This window comes from Aulostomus chinensis, chromosome 2 (assembly GCF_037954235.1).
Source record: "Aulostomus chinensis isolate RoL2024-O1b breed Wild chromosome 2, RoL_Achi_v1.0, whole genome shotgun sequence".
Taxonomy (NCBI): Eukaryota; Metazoa; Chordata; class Actinopteri; order Syngnathiformes; family Aulostomidae; genus Aulostomus; species Aulostomus chinensis.
This window is the reverse complement of record NC_141321.1, coordinates 8,560,498-8,584,413: the sequence shown is the minus strand read 5'-3', so window position 1 is coordinate 8,584,413 and position 23,916 is coordinate 8,560,498. Positions and strand designations below refer to the sequence as shown.

The 23,916-nt window shown below is 45.3% G+C and overlaps 1 protein-coding gene across 1 annotated transcript; it reads right to left on the bottom strand.

Annotated features, from left to right (window-relative positions):
* Positions 1 to 2,893: 2,893 nt before the first annotated feature.
* LOC147268999 (SMAD family member 6-like) lies at positions 2,894 to 23,572 on the bottom strand. The gene is made up of 4 exons (XM_086226121.1): positions 22,187 to 23,572; positions 20,520 to 20,564; positions 20,067 to 20,144; positions 2,894 to 3,848 (listed from the first exon to the last, which is right to left on the bottom strand). The coding sequence occupies exons 1-4, from the start codon at positions 22,917 to 22,919 to the stop codon at positions 3,184 to 3,186; spliced, it is 1,521 nt and encodes a 506-aa protein (XP_086082247.1). The 5' UTR covers positions 22,920 to 23,572; the 3' UTR covers positions 2,894 to 3,183.
* Between the last annotated feature and the right edge of the window lie 344 nt (positions 23,573 to 23,916).

Sequence of the window (23,916 nt, the reverse complement as noted above, 5' to 3'; positions counted from 1 at the left end):
CCCTGAAGACGAAGGCTAAAGCCTCGTCCACCGCCGCCTGGATCCATTTCATCCTCCCCCTGACTTTGAGTTCAGTCATAGGAAAACAATGAAGACAGGAGATTGGGCTGATATGACAACTGAGATGGAAATGGAAGTGTAACATGGGAGGTTTTGTTCAACTCCCGCCAGGGGCAGCGCTCCCACCTCAACTCCTCCTCTGAATCCTTCCATTGTATCCTGACCACAAATCCAAAACTTGGACTGGTGGAGCTGAGAAGACACTTAACTGTAATATGCGCTGGATATTTGGGGGGAGAGGGATTGAATGTGGCTTCTCAGAGCTTTTATAAAGGGGTCATTAGCTTTCTGTAAATTAATACACGACAGCAGAACTCATATGGAGATTATATGGCGTTTCTACGTGAACTATAAGCTCAGACAGCAAGTTTCCTGTAACTGTAGAAAGACCTGTCCTTCAGTCTTCTTCAGGGGTGTTGCTACTTTGTAATCAAAGCTCCTTTACTTGTCAAACTAAAGTTAATTACAGGTTCCAGCAAGCAGCCTGCAGAGGTTCAAGGTCACAACAAAAATGTCTGCCTGCCTGAGCGAAGTGCTGTTGCTTCCTCGACAGACGTCTCCAGAAGTTATTTTTTTGACTGCTGCTGCTTCTGACATTGCACTTTGTTCTTGCTCTTCAACCTCTTCCTCAAAAATAGGTCTCCATAAATACTTGTGTTTCTGATGGACTCGAACTGGAAGCCTTGACACTGTAACTACAGCTCAGAGTGTCCTGCTGTGGTTTGTTGTGTAATCTCTCAGTTACGCATTTTATTTTTCATACGACCGGCACTGAGACGCCTTTCACTGGTTTCATTCGCCGCTGGTTCCTTATGATGCCATAAAAGATAGTCAATTATATCTGTACAGCTTGAACACACTTTCTGCAACACCAAACAAACAAACAGCGAGACGCTTGAGCGTTGAAGCTCGTTCTTGACCTTTGTAAACAGTACGTGCATTATCACATGACCTGCTTTATAGATGCCACAAGGGCATCTGGCATGATTTTTGTACTCAAGTGTCAGATTTTACCTCTTGATAGCAATGATGGGGCTGTTTTCACATTTCCTAACAGGCTCTGTTTACATCATTTTAGCAACTTTGTAAAGTAACGCTTCTATCATCATCAGCCTCCATATTTGGTGGACTTGTTGATCAAATACTGTCAGGATTTGGGGGTTGAGGATGGTGAGGGAATGATGGAGACCCAATTGCAGACAGTGTAGGGCACAAAAGAGGTTTATTGAGAGACGGGGAAACTTGAGACGGGGGAACTTGAGACCTGACGACTGTAATCGGGGTGTGGTGTGAGAGCTGAGGGCGTGGCGCGGGGGCGAAGGCTTGACATGGCGAGAGGGCGAAGGCTGGAGACATGGCGTGAGGCTGGAGGTTTGATGTGAGGCTGGAGGCTTGACAACAAACGGCTTGACAACAAACAGCAACATCGACAATGACATCGACAGCAAACGACAACAACAATGACCCTACAACCAAACCGAGGAAAACACACAGGTTAAATACAAGAGGGGAAACAAGACACAGGTGGTGCAATCACCCAGGTGAGACACATGAGGTAATCACAGGATGGAGGTCAGGAAGACAGGACATGACTACAAAATAAAACAGGAAGCACGAGACAGGGACCGTGACAAATACGACAGCCTTTACAAAAAATCATCCATCTGTTTTGATTGACACTGTCAGAGAGGTTTAGTTTAACCACCCATTGAGTTTATTGCCTCCGAAAGTTAATCCCTCATTCTTCATAATATTAAGCCCTTTCACAGAAAATGTCCCGTCCTCTAAAACTAACAGACATGCTGTTGATCAGATGATTATCACATTCCTGACAGTGACGACAAAATGTGTGCCGTTGATAAGGAGAGAAGATATGGGGGGTTTAGATGGATGAGGTCTCACGACCTCGCAAACACGCAGCCCAGCCGGCCAATCGCAGATCTCCACATAGTATCTTTCTAGCACCATGAGCATCATTGAGGAGCTGCATAGCTGTGTCACCTGCTTTCTGAATCTATACTCTAATGTCATGAAACCCACATTGGGAAACTGATGTTACATCACTGGTGATTTTTTTTTTTACATAACAAAAATCTGTCAATCAAAGTCTCCCATCAGAAAATGAGTCAGCGGTTAATGGTTTTTCCCACCTGCTCCTTCTCCTTCTCTGACCGGAAAAGTAGGCACCAACTACTAGCCCGTCGGAAGAGGAGGGTTGCAGGCGGGTCTGACGGGGATGCACTCCCAGTATGTCCAGTTCCTACTGGGTTGGAACATATCAGACCATTTGGCACCCAACATATTGGCTAAATTGTTCAAATATGGAGAAATGGTTGAGACAGCCTCACCCATGCCCCTGGGTGCTGCTGCTGCTGCTGCTGCAGTGGAACAGCCGGAGACAAAGTGGATATTGAATGTTCCTGGGGAGCAGTAGCGAAGAGCTCTGGAACCACAGCTCTCATGGGCTCACACAACTATACGCCTGCTCACGATTGACTTCGGCACAATTGCATCCCAACTTGAAAGCCATGAAGGACGTCAATGACATCCATGAACGCACACAAGGGAAGCTAATGTACCTCCCTCCTTTTGGGACATGAGTGTGGCAGCAAAACATCCTGCGCTGAGGAAGATCACGCATGAGATGAAACTGCTGAACGTCAACAGAACCCTCATCGTTCACACGGTAGAACGTGGCTCTGAGAGGCCAGAGCAGTGCTTTACCGACGCCAAGGAGCGTGCATGCCATCAGAAATCCTTTGATAATTAGAAACGACCACAGAGAAAATCACTTAGAACCAGCAAAGCAATCTTCATTTAATACAAATGCTTTATTGAGTGTGTATGGCATATTGTTTGATGGAATTGATAAATCATGAGAACATGAATCAAGTTCATTTTAATTACAGTTTATATTTGCAAAATGACACTGAGAAACTCTGTAATGCATATATAGAATCAAAAGTGCATATTCTTGTTCCTTTTTATCTTGTCCATATACACATTACACTATACATAAATAATTGCATTGTAAAATGACTCAAATATTTACATGTATAATATATTTTATAAAATATATAAATTTTATATTAAATCTAGGTAGATTACAATTGGGATAGTGGGTCAGGAAACCTCCTGTGTGTCTGCAAGTGTGTGTGTGTGCTTTCTGTGGTTGTTGAGCAGCACCTCCAGCCAGCAGGGGCAGGAGGTGATGAACTGTCTGGAGTAGCAGGGGCCCCACCCCTTAGCAAAACTGATGCGAACACTGTGAGGGTCCCAGGGCCCTTCCTGGCTGTCGGGCTTCATGCCATGCTCCTCCATCCAGCTGGAGCTCTCATAGTCAAAAACCTTTAGGGAGAAACCCGGCATCACCCTCTTCACGCTCAGCCCTCGAGCACTGAGGAGGTCCAGCGTGGGGGAGTGGACAAACACCGGGTGCTGGCTGCGGTTGTACACCCACACACCGTCCGGTTCCTGGCTCAGCACAATGCCAAAGCCGATTTTACTGCGGATCTGCTGTACACTGCTGCCGCTTGTCCCTCCATGGCGGCCGTGATGTCCTGATGTGCCGTGGCTGCCTGTGTCATCACGGCGACTGTGGTTGGCGTTGGCATTGAGCTGGCCGAGGCAGAGGCCTGTGCCCTGAGGTAGGTCGTAGAAGATGCTAAGCGAGGGCTCGTAGGCTGGATAAAGGCGCCCCACGCGTGTGCGCTGTTCCCAGTAGGCGACACTGCACCAGTGAGAGCGGTGTCCGCCGGACGTGGAGGAGCCGAGGGAAGTACCGGTCTCTGGGGCCAGAAAGAAACAGAAGAGTTTGTTACTGCAAATTATGGATCCTCAGTAAAATTCTCTTCAGCAAAGCTGGCGAACGAGGGGAGGATGGAGGAGTAAGTCATGGATATGATACAATCACGATACAGTACTTTTCCTACGATAACAACAATGGCACAACACAGTGATTCAGCAATAATCGAGAATGCACATTCTGTGTCAAATTATTTCACATATGCAAAATGCATAGATGCGTCAGTAAGAAGCTGTTTAAACAGGCAAAAACAACCATAAGGTGAAAATAAGAAGTTTCTGTAAATGGCAAAATAAAAGTCATGTATAATTGAAGGAGGAGCTGCATGGTTTAGCTCAGAGACCAGAATGAGCACCGGGAGACTGAACACCAAGTGGTGCATCACAGCTGGTAGGAGGTGATGGTGCAAGGGAACTTGTGCGACTTGCCGGAACTCATGTTTACGACTGATTCAAAAATGTTAGCTTCCAACAGCAACGGCTAAGGGTGTGGGAGTTTCAAACTTTCATACTGAAAGACAAACTAAACAAATCTCTCCCACTGTTTGATGACAATGTAACCGTCTGACCTATGAGAATTAAAATTAAAAGGTGAAACAACATTCGGTGATGCTGTGCCACAAGCAACTTGTATGACATTTCTATTCTTTGTGTTAAGCCTTTCAGTTGAATGGACCAGCCTTGCACTGACAACATTCAGATGGGGGGGTCCAGTGTGTTGGAGCGCCTCTGTGACACACACAGTTATGTGTGTCTTTGCACAGGCGTAATTGCAGGTTTGCCCACAAGCTCTGCAAAGGCCACATCACATTCATACTCATCAAACAATCCAGTGACCCCTCATGCACTGTGCGGAAGTGTGCATTTGTTCCATTTCTCTTCTCATTTATTCAAACTTGTCCTTTAATTTGCCCCCCAATCTGTACATTGAAAAGGGGGTTAAAACTGTCAACACTTCCTGAGATGACATCCCTGAGCATTTTTTTCCCCATAACACTCCTTGATGGTTAAAGAGGTGCAGGGCCACAGAGAGGGGTTGAGGGGTGGAAAGCATTCAGCTCTCTGTCAACCTAGTGCAAGCCCGTGAACCCTTGACCCCCCAGCCCTCATGCTATCAGCTCACATTAACTCCCACACAGAGTGATGCCATTATTTTTCTCCAGAGACTCTATTGACACAGAAGATTTAAAGACCCATGTGCCTGTGGCCCCATTCCTTTCATATTCTATTGAGCACCCCCTCTTCATCCAGCAGGGGCCAGGATGGCTGCCCTTCTCCCATTAACAAGCTGTGTTTGGGTGAAACCAAGACTGAGATTAGGCTAGGTGTGCTATGTTTGCACAGCGGCCATTTTCATTTCAGGGGTTTGGGAGAAAGGGGGTGATTTGGGAGGGGGAGGAGGAGGAGGAGGAGGAGGAGGGAAGTGTGTATGTGTTTGTACACAAATACAAGCACACACACTAGATGATGAGATAGGGCCTCACACATGCACAGTTGCACACAAAAACTGAGCCTTTCTGATCCAAACAGTATGAGTGTTGAACACACACACACACACACACACACACACACACACACACACACACACACACACACACAAAATGCATGCACGTGCATGCACACAAACACATGCACGCATGCGCACACGCACACAAACACACACACACACACACACACACACACACACACACAAATGAAATTGCACTTCTCATCTGAGGCCCACGTGTGTCATTAGTGAATTCCAGGCTGGCAACTCCTGCGGTCTGGAGTTTTTACAGCTCTCCAATAAGAGACCTTGCAGTCTCTCTCTCTCTCTCTCTCTCTCTCTCTCTCTCTCTCTCTCTCTCTCTCATACACACACACACACTAACACACACACTTTTACAAGCCATGCTCTTCCCTGTAATAAGGCAACACAAACATGTCTGGGGAAACAGAAAGACTTAATGAGCTCACGATCAAATTAATTCCCACAAAAGACATAAAACAAACTGGGACTTTTTAAGGGTGTTTTAGACATAGTACACTTTAATTTCTGTCATATAATCAAGAGTGCAACCTCATATTAAATCTCAGCTTTTAAGTTTCTAACACTTTAAGTATACAAGAGTATAAACACATAGACAGAATGCTCATTTGCTTAAGTCTGTATTATTTTTTCTTTATTTGAAAGTATTTTTGCTTCAATTACTGGGCAACATATGATTATACTACATCTTATGAAAATAAAATGCCATTATTTCATAAAGAAAAAAAGAGGGAAAGTATGTTGAAAAATTAAAAAAGCAAACATAAATGACGACTGCATTTAACATGAACCATACGAGCTGCACAGTAGTGCACCAGAAGGCAACCCACAAAAGAATACAGCTTTACGGGATAAATCTTTACTTCCAGATATGTTAGACAGCCCAAGCTGTGCAGCATGTCATGTTTAATGTTTCTGGCATGGCCCTTAGTGTCATCAAGCTCAGCCTGGCCATCGTCCAACTAAAGGTATAATGAGCTTGTGTGAGAACAAGGGAGGAGGAAGGAGCTGGTGGGCGACCGACTTCTTCAATGGAATTTTTAAAGACGGGTTCAAACTGGAGGTTATCAGTATGTTTATGTTTGAGCCGAGGAAGTCGATAGATGGTGTGTGTGTGTGTGTCTGTCTGAGAGAGAGAGAGAGAGAGAGAGAGAGAGAGAGAGAGAGAGAGAGAGAGAGGAGAAAAGGAGAGGGAGAGAGAGCGTGTGTGCGTGCCAGCATGAATTCATCTGTGTGAGGGCTGGCAGCAATTACAGCGCCCTGCAAGTATTTAAGCCAACCACCATTTAACAGCACTGTTTACCAATTAGATAAGTAGCCTTTGTTATTTCATTTCAGAAACACTGTCTCTTAGTGCCAATCTCATCGAAACATCACACTTACTTCACTGTTGCTTTTGTCCAATGCCTGGACAACAGAGCGATAGGTACACAGAGATAAAAATAATAAGTAACCGTGAAAAATATTAAAATCCACACTTCAGTTTAGTTTTACAACTCCAGTGGTGAGTGTCAAAGGTCAGATGCACCCTTCTCATCTGTCGGTACCTTCTATCGTACGTGTAGAGTTTCAGGAATCATTAACATTCTGGCGTGATGAAGATTACCACCATGTTCACGTCTGACCGGTGAATATGAAGCTGCAGTCACCAGCCTGTTAGCTTACCTTAGCATAACAAAAAAAATATAGACTCGTATAACAAATCTGCAACCGTGCATTAAGCTCACTGCTTAGCATCAGGGTGCTAAATTGACTTTTTTTTGCTGAAAGTTGAAATTTGACCAGTCACTCAACAGATAACCACAGTTATTGAGGCTAATCTACCAGACACATGCTTTCGCCAGCATTTGGCTGGAGGCTGGTGCTAGTTTTGTTCCTTTCTGAGTAAACCGCAGTTTGGTTGTAATAAATGAACATAATTCCAAAAACAAGTAACAACAATTTAAATCAAAGCGATACAGTGCATGATGATGTTTCGTCTTTTGTTTTCCTTGAGAACCAGCTTAGCTTAAAGCTAATGGGGCCACACAGCCACCAACAACAAACAACAGTAAAATTAACCAAAAATGTGCTTTTACAAACGCTAAAGCGAATCATCTGGTGTAATCCTCATCTCAAATATCCAGCTGTATAGACACAGTAATCCAAAAATACTTCGATTTGAGCTGAAAACCATAATACTTTTGGTTTAGCATTGCCACGAACAAGTACTGACAAGCAAGAGCGTGTTGGTTTAACTGAATGCGCAACGCTGATCACAACCTGCACAATCACGAATACGCTGAAATGGACAGTTTGGGTGAGCTGTCGCTTTGAGGTATCACAAAAACGTTTTACGCAATTTCATGGCAGCGAGCAGCCACTTGCCTGGCGTCTACAAACTATTTCTATTTCCATTTCAGGATCTTTATCAGAAGACGGCGGTATAGTCAACGTTCCACATGGCTGTAACAAGGAGAGTAGAAGAAGAAGACAAAGACAAGACACTTGGCCATCTACAAACAATGACCATCAAAAACAGAAAGAGGTCTTGAGGAATTACTAAAATTGTAATGTTTTAGGATGTCAGCTAATATTGGCTATGCTGCATGCAGTCTGGAGACGGCCATTAAGTTTGGGAATTTCTGAATATCTGAAGATGAGTCATCTGAGTTCAAGATTCGCTGGAGTCTGTTGGAAAAAGGTGTTTCCATCCATCGTTGTGCACTTTTAAACCACCTCAAGTGAATATAGACAGGTTGTTATTTTTATTAATATCATGCCAATGTGCATTGAAATATGATAGAAAACTGGAGGAGTGGTGTTGACACACCTGAGCGTTACAGTCGGCTACTTGCTCAGACATGGATTCTCCCCACTAACACTGAACTAGACCCTTTAAACCCTCAACTTTCTTCCTTCCAGGTCAGAGAGAAGTAGAGGCTTCCTCCTGCCAACCTGAAGCTACAGGGGAGAGGAAGAAAGTTGGGGAGAAAAGGGGGAAATGAAAAAGAGAGACCAAGTAAAAGAGTGAACAGGAAAAATAGAGGAAGGGAGAGAGTGAGAGAGAGAGAACCTGCCAAGCATAACCAGCATCCGCGGAAAAAATGAAGAGAGAGAAAGAGACTGTGAGAAAGGGAGGGAGGGAGACCCTCATCTTTCATCCAGTGCCAAGGATTAGATTCCCCTCCAGTTATTAGACTCTTCCACTGTGCTGAAAGAAGTGGGTGGTTTTGGGAGAGGGAGGCGGGGGCTGTGGAGGGACAGAGGGACGAGAAGGGAGGATAGAATTCGGCTACTGACTATTGTCAGTCGCCTCGAAGATGCTTTGTTTTGATTCAGTGTTCTCAAATTTCCTCCAAAAGCTTTAAAAAGGCAGAAATTTAAAAAAAAATAGGGGAAAAAGGAAAACACCCCTCACAGGCTACAAATGGTAGGTCCTGTGTTGTTTGAGACAACTATCATTACAGGGCAAGTTCAATCCAGAAAGCCACTTTTAAGATGGCGTCTGGGCTATCTCTGCCATCAGAGGGCTGCCTTATCGCCAGACAGAGGCTTTACAGTCCAACACAACAGAGGCTCTTGCTCACAAACACACACATTCTTGTACACATACACACACACACACACACACACACGCTATTTCCTTCTCCTTGTTTTTCTTTTGTGAAGTGGATCTTATGATGTCGCCTGGCGCTGCGCACAACTAAGCATCATTCTCTGCTTCTTGTTTAGCAACGTAAATGGATTCAGTTCTCGACCACCAATCTAGATTACTTCATACAAACAGCAGACCTCATCCCTTGAACCTGCAGGCCAGAGGAAAGATCCTGAGCGTCCTTGTAAAATTCCTCAGAAGAAGCGTTTAGGGGCTTTTGAGAGAGCTTCTCTGAGAGGAAGAGCGAATGTTAGCAGTTTCCTGCATTTCTGCGGCTACTTCAAAGTAACAGATGAGTCAGATTCTCAGGTTCTGAGTACATCGTTGCATCCTGGATAACTGAGCTGTCTTCTATCATCCACCAAGAGACAATGGGAAGTGAACTCCTGAAGAGTTCATGGAAATCTCCTTTCTGAAAACTGCTAAACGCGATGACTAAAAACATGACGTTCAAGAAACACAGAAACGCAAATAAACTTGAAAGGTGACAGGAAATGCAGGTGATTGTGCTGCCATCACGGACCACATATATGTCGCTGAAACAGTTCTCTTTCTAGAATCATATAATAATACATGTGTTTCAGAAGACGGCAATTATGTGCTATTTTTGGCGAAAAGTCTCATTCCCAGATTCATGAGGTTGGGTAGAAGAACAGAACAGCAGTACATCTCAAACGCTGGAAGCAAACAGAGAAATAAACCCGGACCTCTGATCACTCCTCACCAGGGCAACGATGCTTGGAAAAAATGTTCCTGCAGAGTGAAATATCACTTTACTTGCCATAAATCTCCTCTTTCAGAATGTGCACAAAGATAAAATTGCCAAGCAGAACTGGGTCAGTAATTCCTGTTCAAGAAATAAGTAACTGCAAAGAACTGACCTGACTTATACGCGGTAGCTCTGCGTGTCTGGGAAAATGTAGCTGTTGAACGATGACGGCGCTGTGGAGATCTCCATCTTCTCAGTGTGATGGTTTCTTTGAGTTGATGCATGTTTTATGCGCTTTCTAAAATATGATGCACTTTTCTCTTATAATGATAAAGTACAACTTCTGTGACACTGACGCCGCCTCCTTTTGGTTGATTGGTCAAGCTTTTTAGCTCACAAGGATATTACAGATGCAGAAACGTGAATGACTATCAGGATTTGTCCTCATTTTGATGTCCTGTGGTTCAAAAAGAGAGTCCATTATTATGTGATCTTGTTGGGTGTAGCCTTCCTCTCCGTCTTGCTCAAGGTCAGATTCAGGCCTTCGCTCGTTCCTCGGTCGTGCAGCTCGCCATGCGTGCAGCACATGTCATCATCAGGGAGACCGACACGAACCAACAGCCAGAGGCAGATGTGCGCAGTGCAGAATGGGAAAGTCAGATTCATGCAAGCATTCGACAGACTGACTTTGTACCTGTCAGATACTAAAAAGATTTATTCAATTTCCCACGAAGGTCAAATGTAAAAGCATTAGTCCCTGAATGATTTTTTTTTAAATGACTGCTGGAAAGTTCTTAGCAGTATGTGTGTGTGTGTGTGTGTGTGTGTGTGTGTGTGTGTGTGTGTGTGTGTGTGTGTGTGTGTGTGTGTGTGTGTGTGTGTGTGTGTGTGTTGTGGAGGGAGTCTCAAACACCAACAGATTCCTCATCGCATCTTTGGTTTCCGCAGCTTTTTTACCTGCAACCGAACTGAGCAAGGGGCGGGTGGGACTGATGCCTTGAATACACCTCCACCCAAGCAGCAGCATAAAGGGGCTTGTTACTCTAAAATGTCTGTTGCTGTTGGATCGCCAGCACAAAAGGAGATTGTTTGACAGATTGTTCCCTCCAGACCTGGCGGAATCACTTTTGTTCACGCTCAAAAGCGAGCATTTGCTCTGGAAATGTCTCCGCTGGAGGAGGGTGAGCTAATCAGCCTCTCTTCAGCCTGCTCCCTGGTGACTTGGGCACCAACAAAAACTACCAGCAGCTCAAACAAAGGTCATGTGCACCGCCTTCGCACAAGTGGTTAGTTTGAGTCGGTGCACTTGTATGACTCATGCTTCACAGACGTCCTATGCCACTTTAACATATCACTCTCTCGTTTATGTACACAAAATTGAAATTAAGTTGTTGTTGTTGTTGTTTTTTAAAGGGAATCGACAGAGAGTAGAAGAGAGAGAAAGGCAGAGCTCGCAAGTTGACAGGCTTCCCCTCCCAACACATTCCTGGACAGGCCCTCTTCCTCGACACTTCCTCCCCCGCTCCGCCAGTCACAGAGGTCAAGTTGACAAGTGTCTCATTAAGGCTCACATGGTCAGACTATATGGCCTTCACTCCTCACAACATCATTACAGACATTTATTGGTGGAAGCCATCCATTTGTTCCACCAGGGACAAGAAATTCTTACTAAAACCTGATTAGGGTGAATTCTGTGGATTAGAAATTCCAGCAGCGAGGATATTCTGATTCACAGCGACAAGAGTCAGACACTGCTGCACATCCTGGACACGGAGAGGAGGAACGATTGGCAGTAATGGAGGCAGGAACACATTTGAGCGTTACTGCATCTTCTGAGGGCTTTAAGTATAAAATCATCTGTTCACATGAATATGCAGCTAAGTGCCCCTGCAGATTAAAAGTGTAAACATGTCCTCTATGTTTAGGCCTTACAGTTCAGATACTCTCACAGTATGTTACACATGGGTGAATAAACCTGGATTAATGTTTCAGAGAGCAGAGAGAGTTTATTCCTTTAGGTTCTACACCACTTTTCCCAAAAAAATGCCTTTTCCAAAAAGAAAAAAGAAAAAAAAAACTAGAACCATACATCATGTCTTATATAACACAGCAATAAATATAAAAAATATATATTTTAGTGGAACCACAAGTTTTCCTTGATTAGGACCCACTCTGGTGGATCGAGAAGACATTTATCTTCAGTGGATAAAAAATCTTAACAACAATAAAAATTCATTTTCGTGCATTCTGTGCACCGCGGGATCCTGCGGCAACTTTGACCTATTTTTTCTCTTTTAAATGCAAATGCTACGTCACCGCCACTGTTGAAACTACCTTGTCCTTTGAATAGCATTCCAGTAGCAAATGGTCATGTGATACATGATGCAAAATACTCGATGAATTACAAGAATAACTGAGCAACAAACCAAACAACAATCTTATCAACACTGTGAACTCTTCAGAACTGAGTGTTGCTTTTCATCCAGTGTTACCCATCATTTCTGGATAAATGGAAATATTTTTTGGATAAAAATTCTGAATGGGCTTAAGAGCCATGATCTTGTTTTGAAGTATATTAATTATACTTAAATATAGGAGCCAACTTGTATTTCTAGTCAGCGTGGAGGCGTGTAGTTCAAAAAATTAAAATAGACGGAGGGAAGTTTAACATCAAAAAGCATCAAGTAGCTCTTCCTCACCCTGAGCTGGCAGGGACTTGGTCGAAAATGAAAATCAGGTGGATGTTGCAATTCAGTGTTGGTCTGATCTCAAACTCACTAAAACCAACAAAATATCAGTGTCCGCCTGCGCGAGCGTTAACATCACTTTTACCCGTGATTCTGCAAAGCTGCAGTAATAACAACCCCAGAATTATGTCACTTTTCTTGATGACACATCTCCAGCGGAGGAATGTGTGAGCTGCTCCCCCTTCCTGCTGTTACTGATGATGTTGTGACTTCTGGTGAGGCGTAGTAGCGGCACAATGTTCCCAACTCGCTGAGTAAAAGGGACAATAAATCTACATCATCATGGCAATGATGACATGAGGGGTTTGGACGACAGAGCTGTATCAACATCAGCTTTCATCGGCGCTCTACATCAACCTGCATTTAGCATTGGACGGTTTTAGTCACCTGACCTCACCATTTGAAGCACAACATTGGTGGCCACTTGAGAATGTTGCACATCTACAGTATATCAGCTTGTCAGTGTGGAGTTCACTGAGCTTCAATAACATGGGTGAGTGATTGTGAACACACGCATGCACGCGCGCACGCGCGCGCACACACACACACATCTAAAAACAGGCAGCCACAACTTTTTCAGCGAGGTGAAACTTGCTCTCCACAAATAAACAATTAAAGTCTTAGCTCCCTCGGTGTTGTGCTCACTACGCACAGCCCAGGCGACAGCGTCCTACATTTGACTGAGTCGGAGCCTGTCGACATCTGCAAAGAATCTTTAGGTTCAGCAGCATGGCAGGATTCCATTAAAAGCCAAATTGCGAGTTGGCAAAAACTCTGAGGGAACAACGGAAAGCCACAGCCAGTCCTGTAATTTAAACCTTATTTTAAATTGTGATGGTCTGAAAACATGGACTAAAAGAAAGTTAGAAAGACAGAGAGAAGGAGGAAGAGAGAGAGCAAAAGAGAGAGCGCAATAAACAACAGAGGCAGAAGAAGACGGACAAAGATGAGCTCGTTGGCTAAAAGGAGGAAGGAAATAAGATAAAGAGACATCCAAAGAACATCATTAATGCAACAAAAGACATTTTCTACATCAAAGTCATGATTTCATCTGATGCTTGGATATACATCCGCTTGGAGAGGTCCAGGAACTTTACAGCAGTTACGGTATAAATGCCAAAAATTCCTTTCTGCATCTGCAAAACTGCAAACTGCAAATGTACATGACAATGAGAGGAACACAAAACTACAGCGCACAGCATCAAAACAGGCGATAAATACAGCAATTCTTCTTTGCTCCTTAAATTTCATGTATCTGCAATGGTGGCAGATATTTATGATCATTTGTTTGAGGCAAGAGGACCGAGACACCTTCCAGGTAGTAAGTATGAAATCTAGCAGAACGTTAGACGTGACTAGATTTTCACATCAGCTTAATGTGTGTGCAAAGATACTGCAGTGTCACAGCTGCTTTGGTAACTGTTGGTTGCCCGCGCACACACACACACACACACACACACACACACACACACACACACACACACACACACACACACACACACACACACACATTTCTGTGACAACATTCACACAAACGCATCTGTAAGACTTCATCTGCTCATCTTTAGCTTGCTAAAGGACGGCGTCTTCGAAGAATCTCATATGCAAGTTAAAGACCTCTTTTGGTCACTCGATAATTCAATTTGATAGGCCGAGTTTTCATGATGTTAGCTGATTGTTACTCGAAAATGAGGAAAACTACATACTAGAGTCTATAATTCCACTGAGGTGATGTGACATCATCAGATCTTGATCCAGTCAAATGTTTAACTGATTGTTCATCAAACTCAGGTCAACTATTTTATCAAATTTGTTCCAAATCTTCCAGCCCCATTTTGAGTTATACTGCAAACAGTCAAACCACCGATGGTGATCACTGTGAGTGAGAATGGTTGTCTGTCTCTATGTGTTGGCCCTGTGATGGACTGGTGACCTGTCCAGGGTGAACCCTGCCTCTCGCCTGAAGGCTGCTGGGATAGGCTCCACCCCCCTGCAACCCTTAACAGGATAAGTGGAAGAAAATGGATGGATGGATGGATGGACTGATTGATTGGGTCAAGGTAAAATAGAATACTGATAAAATGTCATAGATTTCACTTTTTGGTTGTCTTTTTTTCGAAAATCAGGAATCTAACTTTGCTCCTCTCCTGCCTGCTGTGACTGTAGTTTACTGGCAAGTAACAAGGTACCCATTTACCATAAAATATGAAAAACATTAAAGATAAAAAAGGAGGAGACGTAAAATGCAAGGAGGGCACATGTGGTGTGTTGTGTTGCAAGTATCACTTCCTGTGTCCACTAGGTGGTGCTAGAGAACACACACACACACACACACACACACACACACACACACACACACACACACATACACACACACACACACACACACGCTTTCTACAAATTGTGTTGTTGCATATGAGAAGAAAACACATTGCTATTTTGATTTTGATGACAATAAATATTTACATCAAGCTTAATTCCTGCCACCACTAGATGGCACTATGATTATGAATGGCTATTATCTGGGCGGGATCTGGGCGGGGCACCAGGAGGACTACATTGAAGTGCTAAAATAACAAGTCACTCCTTCTGGCCACTGGGTGGAGTGATGATTAATCCATCCATCCATTTTCTACCTCTTATCCTGTTAAGGGTCACGGCGGGGGGGGCTGAAGCCTATCCCAGCAGCCTTCAGGTGAGAGGCAGGGTTCACCCTGGAACCCACACAGGAACATGGAGAACATGCAGACTCCACACAGAAAGATCCTGTGATGGAGCTGGGACTGGAACCTGGAACCTTCTTGCTGTGAGAAGACCACTGCACCACCGTGCCACCAGTGATGATTAATCCGCCCAAAAATTGAACGAGTTCTTTACTCATAGTACTTATAATAAACTGCCCCCTCACCAAATTTTGAGAAATCCTGCCACATATTTTTTGCATAACCCTGTTGACAGAGGAACAAACAAACAAAACAAATGCCACTGACCCAAACATCCTTGGGGGAGGAAAGAATTAGACCACATCAGAAAAAAGAGGCCTAACCAACATAACAGTCTCAGATTGAGTCATGCTCGGCGTGCTCTGCGCCCTCAGCTGCCTACCCTACTTGTAGTGAAAAAGAGCCGTGATGGAAAATATTTGAGGAAATGGCAAACGGTTAATGGGCCGGCACTTGATGTTGAATTCCATAGTCTAATGTGTCTCGGTCAGGCATAAGAGCAAGTGTTGTACGCGTGCCAGCAAATACGCCAAAGGTTCAGGTCACTGAGAGGACCCATCCAGACACAGTCAGACTCGCACTGGTCGATGCAGAGTTTGGATGTTTTCTTTTGTATTTGCACCATCTCCGGACTGGAATCTGCAAAGGTATCTGGTGTAATATCCCTGCTTGTCTGAGCCTCTAAAGCCTCAGTAGATCGTTTACAATCCTCGTGCGACTGTTTAAACCTAAACAGACTTGGAACACACTTACTCTCTTAAAACTGTCCTCCAAACTTCCAAGAATGTCGCTCCGCTCTGTGTCTTAACTATTAAGGGCGATATGTTCAAACATGTATCAGATGTCACTCTCCAGAGTCAGACCCCGCCACCCCCCTCCCACCTCTTTCCCTCTGACACCCTTACTCCCCTTCACCTTTCCAATTTCCCAACATTCCTGGGCCGTGCCCCATCAGTCAAAGGGCCGATTCATGGGGTTAATGCTGCAGCAGCGAGAGCAGACAGGGCTTTGAGACAGGATGTTTGGCTGATACCTCGCTCTGCATAGGCAAATAAGCCCACAAAATATGATGACCGAGGGCAGCGAGCGAGCAGTCTGCTTGTCTTCCTTCACTACCTTTACTCCATCACTTTTCCTTTAGTCAAACAAAGATGGAGACAACTGTATCCTCAAGAAGAGATAAACAGGCACAAATATGTATGCGGCGCTGGGAGTAGATCCCCTCCTGCAAGAGCTTTCTGAAATTAAAAAAAAAACAAAAACCCACATATGATACTACACAATAAAGGCCTTGTGTTGAAGTGCTGAAGGTTCTTGTGTGATCACAACATTGATGAATCAAACAGAAAAATGGGTGGGGAAATTATGCACTTTTTTTTTCCATTTCAGGCAGTTGGATCCTCCAAATGTGAAGACATTTCACACTGGAGGTCAACAGTAGAGGTCCCACCTCCACCGAGGTGAACTGATCCCCTAAGGTGGGGGTCTGGATCAATTCCACAATCGAATTGATTCTTCGAAACTAGTTGGGACAGTTTCAGTGGCCGCAGATTTAGGCGATATTGGCAAGATTAGGTTTTTAGTTAATTTAGTTATTTGCAGTGAAAGTACAGTTTTTTTGTCCCACAGCGCCTTCAGTCAGAGTGTCGTAGTTTGTTCCGGTCACATTTTCACCAGCTGTGACATGCACAGTTCAGGCAGGCCTTTTGGACAGTTGCATGAACCCAACACGAAGGATCCACAGATCCAAAGGAGCATGTGCAGAAAGCCTTCTTTGGACCAATTCAAAATATATAAACCTCCATAAATCAAGCCTCAGCCACTTTATCTAGGTAGGTTAGTCCAAGTCCAGTTTTAGTCGGACTAAAAGAACAACGTTAAATTTAGAAACATGGTAATGTGGCAGCGTAATAGCCTGTAATTTCCTCATCTTTTAATGTTTGTTTATATTTTAACATCACAGTTTACTGAACATGGAGCTTGAACCTGAGGTGAAGTTTACTTTCTGCTGTTTTAAATGTCATGTTATAATCTGAATCCAGCATAGGTACTCAAAATAACACCTACATAAGAACGTTTTTTAGTCAGAACCAGTGTATCACCAGCGATTCGTGTCACGTGAGCGAGCCAATGAATGCAGACGGAACTTGGCCATTTATATGAGGAAATTTTCTTTTTGTCTGTCTGACTTCATGAAACAATTATGAAGGAAAAACATGCAACTTTCTTCCATGTAACAAAGATTGTGTGTGTGTGTGTGTGTGTGTGTTTGTCCTGATAGAACCCCTATGTGAGCACACTGAGACGATCTTATCACTGAGTCATGACAGACATTCCTCCCTGTCTGTCGCTGTCGCTTGCGCGCGCACGTGCGCACACACACACACACACACACACACACACACGCACACACGAGCCTTCTTAACTTCCAGTAGACATTTCCTTTTTCAAAGCCGGGCTGGTCGCTGTGGTTTAAAGGGAACGTTAACTGATTGAATGATAAAAGAGGCCGGGGCAAAGGTATGCAGTGTCCACGCCCTGCTGCTGTTGCTTGTTTTTAATCTCGGGTACATAGCTTTTTAAAAAGAAATAATAAAAAGATGCTATAATACCACGACACACATTCAATGCCTGTATTTGTTCTATAGAAAACATCAGAGGCTTTAGATGATGCCAGAGGATCAACCTATACAAAAGAGATGAACCGACATCAAGAGCTTTGAAGTCCTCTCTTTGATACAAGCTTCAAGTTCAGCTTGTTTCCTCTGATTAAAGCAGCTGCAGGTAAGAGGAAGAGCAGCCCTTAGAAAAGCTGCATGCACATTTCTTCATCACTTCAGCTTAGACGAGTCTCGCTGTTACTCCTGCCCTTGGCCTGAGCTCCAGCCCTCGCCTCTGGTGCTCTGGCAAGGGGGGGGGGGGGGGGGGGGTCTGAGACCACCCACACACACACACACACACACACACACACACACTATGTCTTGTAAAACAACTGATCTATTCCTACATTCTCTTATTATAAGAGGTACGTCCCTTCACTGCTCATCTTAAACACAAAGAAAACACGGCTTTGTTTTGTTCGTGAAACAGGCTTTAGGACACTGATGTGTTTTCATTTCAAACATGCAATAAGGAATATAAAGCATGGCGGTTATTTGTTTCAATTATGCAGTCTACTTATATCCTCTGATAGAGCTGTAGCTGCACACGCGGAGGGGGCCCAGGGGGTTCGGTCCTACAGATAAACAGATTCACATGGCAGGTTTTTATAAGAGGATTCCAGACCGTTCAGACTCATTATGTTTGTAAAGTAAATGAATGAATAAATAAAAAGATAACACTCAGGGGTGGCAGGAATGAAATAGAGATACTTTGTTACTTAAATATCTCGAACAAAATTTGATTAACTCCAGCATGGATGAAGGGCTTTAACTGGTGTCTCTGTCTGTTAAGCTCGACGGAGGGGGAGGTCACGGGGCAACGTGTTACCTCAAAAGTAGAATGTTGCTCTTCAAGAGGCCAGAGGGAAGCCATTTCATCGACAGAGAGGGTACAAAGTGAACTGAAGGCTTCATAAACGGGGACTCCTTCAGCAACGAGCACTGACAGCTCTTCTTGTGAGTGTGTAGCAGTTGTGCGTTATAGAATTCTTGCGAGCACATCTGCCTCCTCGGGTCGTGAGGTCGAGCCTGGCAGGGAGAGCTTGAAATACTTTTTGTGCTCAAAGACGTTTGATTGGTCCGACTTACCAACGCTACCTCGTGTAAATTCCGTGACTGGAAACCGATGCTTTAAGTGCTGTATTGTTAACTAAACAGGGTATAATGTGAAAAAAAATCAAGCTCATATGATCGTTTCTTATTGCATTCATCATCTGTAAGAACTATTTGAGATTCCGGCCCTCTGACAGTAAAGAGGTGTGTTGACGATGCAGCTACCACGAACCTCTAAACATGAGAAACAACACAACACAACAGCAGCCTGACGAGTGAATCAACTTCAGCAAAACGGCTCGTCGGTGGGGCGATGTCTCCTCAGACTGCCGTGACTTCCCTACTTCGGAGGTGCCCGTTCCCCTTTCAACACCACCCTCAGCCGAGTCCGGGGAGGTTTGATCGAGAGGGTTTGTGGGTTTCTTCTAACGCTACGAGGACCTCTCCAACCGACCCCAGCACTTAAACAAATAAAGCTCCAGTTTCATCATCTAGAGGGGGCTGTTTCCTGTCCAAACGCAGCCCACCTCCCACCCCCCCCCCACACACACACATATACACACTCCCTCACACACACACACACAAGTCTACACCTCAGCCTCATCAGAACCGCTCAGCTCCCCCGCCCCCAAAATGCAAGCCTCTTTCCACTGCTCAATTGCCGAGAGGAATGGAGGGATTTGAGGGAAGAAAGAGGGAAAGAGGGGGATGGGTGCTTCCAGAGGCAGAGGGGATTGGGTGTATGCGTGGGGATCTTATTGCAGCTTCATCCCAGTGAAATATTTTACTGTGGAGAAAGTGTATAGAGGGACAGACAGAGACAGGGAACAGGGACAGATAGTGAGACCCACCACCACCACCACCCTTTTCTGACAATAGAAGCTTTATGCCGGCAGGTTTTTGATTATCCTCACAGCCTTTGAAAATACACAACATAATAATGCCAGTAAAAGTCATTTGTGTGTTGCCTGTCATGCAAATCAAATAAACACTTTCTCCCAGCAAAATGTCCAAACTTGTTCGTAGGGAAACTTTATTCTTCCGGAGAACTAGAAACTTTAAAGCTCATGACAAGAGGAAACAACCATCTGCCTGGTGGCAGTGTTGCTTTACCTCTGCACTCAGAAACAATGCAAGCTACTCACCTGTGTAGTCTCTTGGCGTAATGTGAGGCGGGTTGGAGTAGAGAGGGAGCACGGTTTCAGTGTAAGACAGAGTAGAGTCTGGAGAGACAAACAAATCAGAGAGCGAGAAAGTTCTGAAGTTATTTGCCATCAACCAATTAGCAGACTTCTATTCAAAGAAATGTCAATCGGCCTCTACGTCCTGTTGTGTAAAGCTATTCGGATGAACAAGGCCATCTGCACTTGTTGCTTCTGTCTTAAAAATCTTTGTTGAAAGAGAATCCAACCAATCATCAGATATCATGGGAAAGATGACGAGTTCTAGTTTGAACCCAGTTTCTCAAACCGTAGAACAGACAACCTGTTATCACCTCCAGGCGTCTCACTCCCGACAGACTCCAGATAATGAGTCTTCAGCCAGACGCTGGGACATGGTAAGTGTCATTCACGGTAACGTGTCTCTGTCCAACTCACCCAGTGGCTTGTGTTCATCTGAGCGGTACGGAGGAGGAGGTGATTCTGGGGACAGACAATCAGAAATTAGAGCTGCTTCACAAAATGTTGTTATGCTTCGTTGAACATTTCTGCTTCGTAACTTTTGACAGCAGTGCTGTCGCTTACATGTGGAGGCTGCCGCTGTAGCTGTTGCTGCTTTAATAAAGCAACACTCCCCCCCCCAAAAAAAGTATGCTTTGCTTTCAGTAGCTCTTTTGTCTTCACACAGACATTTCCCCCTCATCTATCACTTTGTTGTGACTCCAGACTACAGAAAGAGCCAGTCACGTATATCTAGCTTGTAGCTAATGGAGGCCAATGACAGGAATACTGCTCAGAAAGGTCTGTTTACATAATCTCATGAGCCTCGTCCAGTATAATACACATCGTGTCCATCCAGCCGTATGCTCAGTACTCCACAAACACTTTGATTTAAACTAAACACAAACCATATCCACCGTAGCGCTGAGCGCCGCCCTGGAAGAGTCATTACTGAGCATACGGCTGGATGGATTAAACCAGACCAAGTGCTTGAGAGTTTGTAAACAAACCATTTTTGGCTGGGTTTTTTTTTTTTTGGTTGTTTAGTTGCTGCAGCTGTTGTTCGCTGTCAGCCGCCGTCAGCCTCAAACTAAATGATGGTGGCCGGCTCTACATTCTGAAGTGAAAAAGAACGAATGCAGTAGAGAAAGAGTGTCTTGGTGAGTTCGAGGCACCTATTTGTGAGTACTTTCAAGACAAAATACACATTTTGGGTGAGGTGCCACTTTAATACTCAACCAACAATGAAAACTCAGACCCCAGACACTGCATCCAGGGACTGCTTTGAGAGTCTGATCATCCTAAACGCCCTAAATGATTATTAAGATTCTGTGCATGCAGTTTAACTCAAACACACAGGACGAGTTCTCAGAGCCAGCAGTACTGGGATAGTCCCCTCTGCAGAGTCAACACGCGCTTGTGGCCGCGGCCCCTTTAAGAGCGGAGCCAGTAATTGCTGGAGTCCTCAGTCAGTCAGATACCCAGCGAGTCAGTCTGGCGCCAGCACTATGCAAACTGTATATTATCGGCACTCCTTCACCTAAATAACAAGAGGAGGACCTCCTTGTCGGAGAAAAAAAAGGAGCCTAAGTGCAACTTGAGAGCAACCTTCAATTGGACGATGTGGGAAACAAGGTTTTGCGCAGATTTAAATGAGTGTGTAATGTGTTTGGAATGTGAAGAAGACGTTTAAGTAAAAGCTGATTTGTGGGAAGATGATAAAAGTGTTGGGCCAGCGATAAAGCGCGGTGTGCAAATGCAGTTCAGTGACATTCTCGGGGGTGATGCTTTAGAATCACTCGACGTGTCAAATTGGTGGCGGGGAAAGCGCTGAAGAGGGAAGCTCTGGAGCTGCGGGCCCATGAGAACTTTAAACTGTTATTGGAGATTCCGCTGATTTCATGCTGTCTTGTGGGTCACTGATCTTCATATTGCTTAAAGCCAACCCTAAACCATGACGTCTGTCCTCTCAGATAGGCATCTTGCAAATTCCCAAACGAGGTCTTGAAATGTGATGGCTTAATTTTAGTGACGCTCGTGTGCTCTTTAGAGCTCAACCTAATGGTTTCATCCGGGCACTCCCCGCCCACCCGCGGTGTCCTTACCTGGCCCGCACAGGCGGCTGTAGTGATAGGGGTTGCAGCACACCTTAGCTCCGTCCTCCCCCCCGAAGCTCTGGCAGTGGCTCAGCGCCTTGAGTCGGCCTGAGGGCGGCAGGTCGCTCCAGCGGTACAACCTGCACAGGAGATACTGAGGGGAGATGTGATGGGCGCCGAGCCGCAGATCAGTGCTCGGCACCATCACGCACTCGCTCGGTATCCCTTCTTTGGTCTCCACAGCCTTCACTAAGGCGTCCAGACATCTCTCCGTAAGTCTCTTCAGAAAAGCATGAACAGTACTCGCAAGCTCTTCCTCCAGGCCCGCGTGCCTCGGTGCGCACTGACACGGGCCCCCTCCGTCTTTTCTCGGGGCCCAATGAGGGTTGCGAGGTCTCAGATCCCATTCCCCAAACAAACAACACGTCACCGTCCTACCGTCGCCCTCCTGTCCACGCCGAGAGCCCCTGTGCTCCGGAACGCACATGGCACCCCGGTCATCGTCAGGTTGTTCCTCCTCCTCCCTCTCCGCACTTTCCGTCAGGTCTCCAGCCTCCCCCGTCAGTCCAGGAGCCGGGTCAGCGCGTGTCACCGACCGCTGCTCAGTCCTGTGGATCTTTCCTGAGTGTCTGCCGTACGCACCGAGCCGTCCCCCCTCACCTCGCCTGCCTCCATCGCTCTCGGTGACCAGACGGCTTCTCCAGAGTCGCCGTACAAGACCTGAGCGTCTCGACTTGAACATACGACAATTTAGACCGTTTTGGATGCGCGGTGCCAGGCCCGTTCGGGTCCTGAGAAATGCCACATCGATTTAGACTAGTCGCGCAAAACCTTGGGATTGTGCACGGAGCGCACAACTTGCGCAGCCGGTGCTCTCCGTGTTCTGGCTCTCCCGCAGCATCAGAAGGTTGCTGGTGTTCACTCAAACATCCCTAAGCGCCAGAGGCGGAGGCTCCACGCCGCCACCGGGCAGTGACCTGCTGTCGCCAACTCAATTAAAACACAACTTCTGTCTTACTTACTAAACCTTCAGCTCCACAAACGCGTGGACCTCCAGCGCACAATCCCTGAACCATAGTTGGACCATAATCCGGGAGCGGGATCAGTTTACATCAACCAAACAAACATGTGCATCACACAGCATACATCCAGAGTTTCTGCTTCAGCCTCGGGGATCCCTCGATCCTTCAAATCCTTCAACATCCACCCGAAACAAAATCCCAAATGTCCCGAGGTTTGCTTTCGCTGTCAGAGAAGTTATAATCCGGCTACAGAGCCCCGCGAGGACGCAGAGATGGTCGGGGACTCCGGAGCCAAACTCCGGGTCGGCTTCCGTTCAGAGAAGTTGATTTAAAGAGAGCTGGAATTACTCCACTCTCCACTCCCCTGCTGGAAGTTCTCTCTCTCTCTCTCTCTCTCTCTTTCTCTGTCTCTCTCTCTCTCACACTCACACACACACGCGCGCGCGCACACACACACACACACACACACACACAGAACGAAAGCCAGTGTAATAGAACTAGTCTATTTGGCCTGGTCTTTTCAAAATAAAAGCCGTAATAGCGACTACCGTGAGGGAAGTGGAAGTAAATGTCAGAGCAAATGTTTGTTTTGAAGTGCAAGAGCGCTTTATTACACAATAGGTAGGGTATAGTTTATCGATTCGAGTACAATCAATAATTGTACTCGATACATGTTAATTTGGCCATAAATACTTACTGTAAAAGACCATGATTATA

Excerpts from the sequence above, each read along its gene's own strand:
- LOC147268999 (XM_086226121.1), bottom strand. The coding sequence starts at position 22,919 with ATGTTCAAGTCGAGACGCTCAGGTCTTGTACGGCGACTCTGGAGAAGC. Across the intron at positions 20,565-22,186 it reads CAGCCGCCTGTGCGGGCCAG|AATCACCTCCTCCTCCGTAC; the intron begins GTAAGGACACCG and ends GTCTGTCCCCAG. Across the intron at positions 3,849-20,066 it reads TACGCCAAGAGACTACACAG|AGACCGGTACTTCCCTCGGC; the intron begins GTGAGTAGCTTG and ends TTCTGGCCCCAG.